Source organism: Trachymyrmex septentrionalis, unplaced genomic scaffold (assembly GCF_001594115.1).
Source record: "Trachymyrmex septentrionalis isolate Tsep2-gDNA-1 unplaced genomic scaffold, Tsep1.0 scaffold22, whole genome shotgun sequence".
NCBI lineage: Eukaryota > Metazoa > Arthropoda > Insecta > Hymenoptera > Formicidae > Trachymyrmex > Trachymyrmex septentrionalis.
This window is the reverse complement of record NW_017305375.1, coordinates 2,838,952-2,844,784: the sequence shown is the minus strand read 5'-3', so window position 1 is coordinate 2,844,784 and position 5,833 is coordinate 2,838,952. Positions and strand designations below refer to the sequence as shown.

Below are 5,833 nucleotides of genomic sequence, written 5' to 3'. Positions count from 1 at the left end.
TCTCCCTTAATGCCGTCGTAGTAGGTAATGACGAAGCAATGGTGGTGGTGATGGGACCCGAAGACGTGGGCGATACCTTCGAGAGACTCGGATCCGGCTTAGGAATATTGATTCTCTCTGCCTCCGATCTTGACAACAAGAATGGATTGTTGGTAGCCTAAAAAGGAAGAATCGAATAAAAGAAATATGGAAAAGAAATTACTAAATTTTATTTTAACATTGGATAGATATGAATTTATTTGGAACGTGAATTGCAATATTATTCTAAATGTTATTTTATGACATTAGTTTTAATTACTTTATGCAATATGTTGATTACATTCTATTAATCCATTAAGGCATTTAACAGATTGAAGGACTCTTCCTATACAAAATAAATAAAGTAAGAGTGAAACACATTTTTTAAATTGTCACACAATTAAAAAGAATAAATTACAAATAGAGAAAATTGAAAAAATATAACAAAATAAATCCATTAAGGCCCATGCCCTAATACAGCTGTGATAACGCCAAACTGAATACGTAATTTATAACATAAGCGGAAAAAAATAATCCGTGTTTTTTCGTTTTGCGAAATTGATTGTTTAAACGATAATTATTTAAATAAATTGGTTAAAAATGCTTTTTTTTTTTAAATTAAAAGTGCCATTCGATTCTACGTTTCAGAAGAAGAAACTTTTATTCTTGGTATTTTTTTCGATCCAGTGCTTTGTTTATGCAAAAAATTGTTATAAAAATTGTTATAAACATTTTGAGATGGCTTATGTTCACGAGTCTCCTCGCCTCTCACTGAACTCCGGGTGCTTTTTTAGACTTACGGTAAAAAAGCACCCCGAGTTCAGTGAGAGGCGAGAGGACTCGTGAACATAAGCCACCTCAAAATGAAAGGAAAGACGAGTGGTCAAAACCGGAAAATCAAAAAATAATATGCAATACCCAGAGCATAGGTGGAAGCCGACTTTGCGCATGTAAACCGTTTATAACAATTTTTTCTTGTTTTCAAACGTAGAATTGAATGGCACTTTTAATTTAAAAAAAAATGGGCATTTTTAAACAATTTGTTTAAACAATTATCGTTTAAATAATCAATTTTGCAAAACGAAAAAATACGAGTAATTTTTTTCCGTTTATGCTATGAATCACGTATTCAGTTTAGTGCTATCACGGTTGTATTAAACATGGGCTTTAATGGGTTAATCACAATTTACATATTTTTAGCGATCAGTAGAATTTTTGTGTTGTTATAAAATAATGTAGAAAAACTGTGTGTATATATTTTTTATTATTTAGTTTACTTTGTTATTATATTGTTTTATGTTTTTATTATTTCTTATTTATTTTATTTGTGATAAAAAATTTTATATTTTTATCGAAATTCTTTTATTAAGCAAAAAATTCCACAGCGATTGCGGCGCTATAAATTCGTATATATAAAAGTACGTAGATTTTTCCTTTTTACTGCCGCGTTCCTCTTATACTCGGGCGAACTTCGATTGAGATGTCGGCGCAACTTACATACCTCTATTTCTCGCGTTCCCAAATTCAACTCGGCTTTGCTGTTGTCGTCCGGTTGGATTTGGGCGAAGCTGAAGTACGACGGCAGGATTTTGTACGACAGAAGATTCTGATCTTGCCAATTGGCCTGATGCGACTTCTGCAATTCTTCAAGATGATTTTTCTTCGCCGCGGCCACTTCTGGTGTGTCCTGTATAGTTTGCAACTCATCCCTTGGTGGTTGCGGCAGATTGCTCGCGCTAACTCTAAATCCATTCTTATCGTCCGCCGTATACGAGACCGTTTGCAAAACTCCATTTGCGTCAATGTAGGAATATCCTGAGGGCACAAATAAAAATGATACATATTGATAGGTACTATTACATCTGGAGAACGTTTGTTCATGTAGGGACCTATTTACGATTTAATCTTGTAAGATCTGCTATTACGTATGTTATTTGCCATAATTATTATGGCTGTTGCTTTAGTAAAATAACATTAATTATGTAAATCTTCTTTCAGTGATTACGTATATATTCACACAATTTCGCGCGCGTTACATTATGCATCGTGCACATATCGTGAGTCATCACATTGCAATCGAGAGAGAAGCGATCCTAACTCGCACATTGTCATCCGAAGAAATTTGCAGGGACATGCGGCGTATGGGCGTCTTTCTTGCGTCATGCTGATGAACGTTAGCGAAAGATTCACTCGCGAACGTAGGCCGGTAATACACCTCTTGTAACACACTTCGCAAAAGAATGCATTCCATTTATGCACTTGCCGCACGCGCATTAGATCACGAATCATGACAAGCTTTGTCATCCATTGAGAAAAAATTTCGTTTTACGTTTAAAATATGTATTAAAAAAGCCAATCAGAGCCAAAACCAGCTGCTCGAGTGCACATAAAGGTCTTTATTCTCATGAATAACAATAACAAAATCATAACCGACTTTAATTACATTTTTTAATAGGTTTACTTATATGTATAATTTAGAATTAGATTTCATATTGAATAAGGATCCAAAAAGAAGGATTGAAACGTTTATGATTTTGTTATTGTTATTCACACGAGAATAAAGACATTTATGTGCACCCGAACAGCTAGTTTTGGCTTTGATTGGCTTTTTTTATATATATTTTATTGATTGATTCGTTTCATTAGTTTGTTTTATGTTAACGTAGAGCTTTGAGATTGGTCTCGATAAAAAACTCTTTCAAAATGCCAAAATGTGTAAATTTGTAAATTTTAAAAAACTCACCACCCTGCGTGACGCCGTTTAAGGTACTTTCCGCTTTGGCGTGATGCGGCCCCGTGAAGGAATATTGATAAGATCCCGATCCGTCTTGTATGTGGTATTGCCTTAACGGCGAAAGGGCCGGTATCGGACTTAGCCAAACATTGGCGAGTGGCGAAGCGATGGATCGTCCGATGACGAAGCTGCACAAAATTGTCTGCAAAAGAATATGACAATTATTTCATTGCTATTACATCATTAAATTATTATCGGCGTATTAACGCTAAGCATGCAATCAAAAATATGATAAACCTGCAAAAAATTGTCATTAGTGAAGACTCAGTAAATGTTTATATCGATTAACGACAAGTGAAACACGATTATTAATGAAATCCTCCTATTAGTGATTATCTCAATATTTATTGTAAATAAAAATGTACCAATTTCCATTAATTTAAAGTACCGAGTAATTTAACTTACAGTTATATTGTGATAGAAATTATCAAATTATATTGTTAGAGAAATTATTAAAAAATCTACAGCTCGAATTAAGATTGTAACATGCAACATTAGTTTGTTATGGTTATTATATTCCAAACAGAAATTCTATTTATTAAAAAGTTCATTCTAAACAGCGATTTATCTTAAGAGTTCCATTCCGCAAATGAGATGCGTCTCGTCACCGAGCAGCTACGCTTATTAACCGATTAATGAAATAGTACATCAGCTGCGACAGCTACGCTGTAGACGTGAGCTTATAACTGTCATTATACAGGCAGGTATAATTTTCTACACAAGATATTGCTATTATATAGGGAGATACACGCGATAACATTAGTCGTGGCAGTTACGGGAGAAGACTATCCCTTCATCTCCTTTCGATTAGCATATAACTCATCGATCGCGGAAATTCGACTCGATACGCGACTTCCCCGAACAATCGAACTGCATTTGTTATGATGTTTTTCCGCGCAACAAAGCCATATTCCTCTAATTTTGACGTATCCAGGACTTCGACCGCCAGTGAGTAACCACAATTGTGTATTGCGGTTTCTGTTAAATCAATAGTTATTACCGGTAAATAGCGAGTTAGCCAATGCTTGAAATGATATTACGGGAATACAGTTATTGTCATACTAATGTCATACTAATGTGAATTCTGCTTTAAAATACTCAGTTAATCATAAAATCGATACGCAAAATGTGTCAGGTATCAATCTTTCCTTGGAAGATTTTTGCAGTTCATGCCGGATATACAGTAAATTGAATTGTATAAAACTTTCATCTCAGGTATTTGTCAAACGCGATGTAAAACGAGAAAAGTTTATTCTCTTACCACGAAAGTGGACAGCAGAATTAAATTAAAGACGCTCACGGGAGTAAGATACTTCAAATTATCTTGGGATTAATTACAAGTTGGTCAAAAGAGACGCAAGTAAAATTAATCCTGGATACAAGGATGCTAAATATGAATTATACTTAATCGGCATTAATCACGTTTAATTATTTGGCGGGCACAAAAATTCAGCGTGCAATTTAACTTTTTTCTTAATGCATGAGTACGTATCGAATTTTAAACGATAAAAACTTTTTTATTTTTGTGTGAATTTCGTGAAGCCTCAAAAATTCTACCTTTAAACAATAAAGAACAGTTCGCACAGATTTTTTCACTTTTACATTTTTTAGCGAGAATCTTATAAAACGTTGAAAAAAGAGTCTGGTTATTAAATATTGAGTGAAATAGTTTCAATTAAATATTCAGTTAATATAACAAAAAATAATTTTACTTTTGTAAATATTTAATAATTATTACCAAATATTAATTGATTACATTATTGATTTGATAATATTTACTAAATATTGAAAAAAATAAAATTATTTTTTGTTATATTAACCAAACATTTAAAATTATTTTACACAATATTTGATAGCTATTACTAGATTTTTTTTTCAATGCCCAGTGGTGAAAAGGATTAAAAAATCATACATTAGATAGAAGAGTTAAACTACTCAAAATTTGAAATTAAGAAAGGATTCACTCACGAATATCATGATCGTCCTCGGTTGGACGAGGCCGCCGGTGAACCGTCGCTCGATCGTGGCTAGCGGATCGGGGCCCCTCGATCACGGTTTTTCTTTTTCGCTCGCCTAGGATAATCCCGGTAAGAGTCAGCTAACGGGTGTGAGAATGTAAGCTCTCGGTCGCATCCTCTTATATAGGATCACGTAGACCTGCCGCCGCGCGCTTACGGTGGTTCCCCACCAAGTATCGCGCGCGACGAGGCCCTAGCAAGGCCCTACGGGGCACAGGATCGTACTCATGGAGGAGTCCCAAGTGCCTGTTTGTTGCCCACGGTCGCAAATCACCCGGCGCTCGATTTCCACGCCGATAAATCAACGTTTATTGGTCTCGGGTACGAGCCGTCGATCTTGCGCGCATTCCGGGCTCTGATCATGTCCAGACACTCCAGACCGAGGATGCGCACTCTTCGACGCGCCCCAAGTAATAAGGATGTGTGCACGCAAAAGGCGCGAACGTAATAATGACAATGCCGCGCAATGAAAAGTTATTTATGCAGGCTGAATTTTAAATGTCCTCGCAGCAGGTGTCAAATAGACTTTATTTGTCGCCTGTCGATATCACTTGAATAGATATCACTCATTTACTACAACAACGACATAATTCACAAATTGTCATCGAAGTTGCTCAAAGATAAAGAAATGTAAACAGAAAAATGAACATACTTTAAAAATCATATTTTTGTTTCTCTGTAATCGATTATTACCATCGAAACATTATATTTCAAAATTAATGTTACAAAATATTAATTATTTAAAACATTTAAATTGATTTTCTAGAAAGCTTTGTGATATTGTTATACACAATTGGAAAATTTGTGTTATATTTAATATTTCTTTTTATTCTTGTATTTTAAATTAAATATATTTTACATAACCCGAACGGTCTACTCAAAGTTTTGTGTTAAATTGATATTCAAGGACGAATATGTTAGAAAATATTACAATATTTAAAAAATTAACATAGAAAAACGTAACACAATTTGTAATTAATCACATTTTTTTATTAAAATTAAC

The 5,833-nt window shown here is 34.4% G+C and overlaps 1 protein-coding gene across 1 annotated transcript in view; it reads right to left on the bottom strand.

Moving 5' to 3' along the window:
- LOC108748267 overlaps positions 1 to 4,910 on the bottom strand; it is a 5,631-nt gene extending 721 nt beyond the window's left edge. Inside the window, exons 1-4 of the mRNA XM_018486311.1 lie at positions 4,781 to 4,910; positions 2,762 to 2,954; positions 1,520 to 1,833; positions 42 to 157 (exon numbers count right to left, since the gene is read on the bottom strand). Of these exons, the coding sequence (XP_018341813.1) occupies positions 42 to 157; positions 1,520 to 1,833; positions 2,762 to 2,954; positions 4,781 to 4,789 (632 nt within the window). The 5' untranslated portion in view covers positions 4,790 to 4,910. The remainder of the gene's footprint in view (positions 1 to 41; positions 158 to 1,519; positions 1,834 to 2,761; positions 2,955 to 4,780) is intronic.
- Between the last annotated feature and the right edge of the window lie 923 nt (positions 4,911 to 5,833).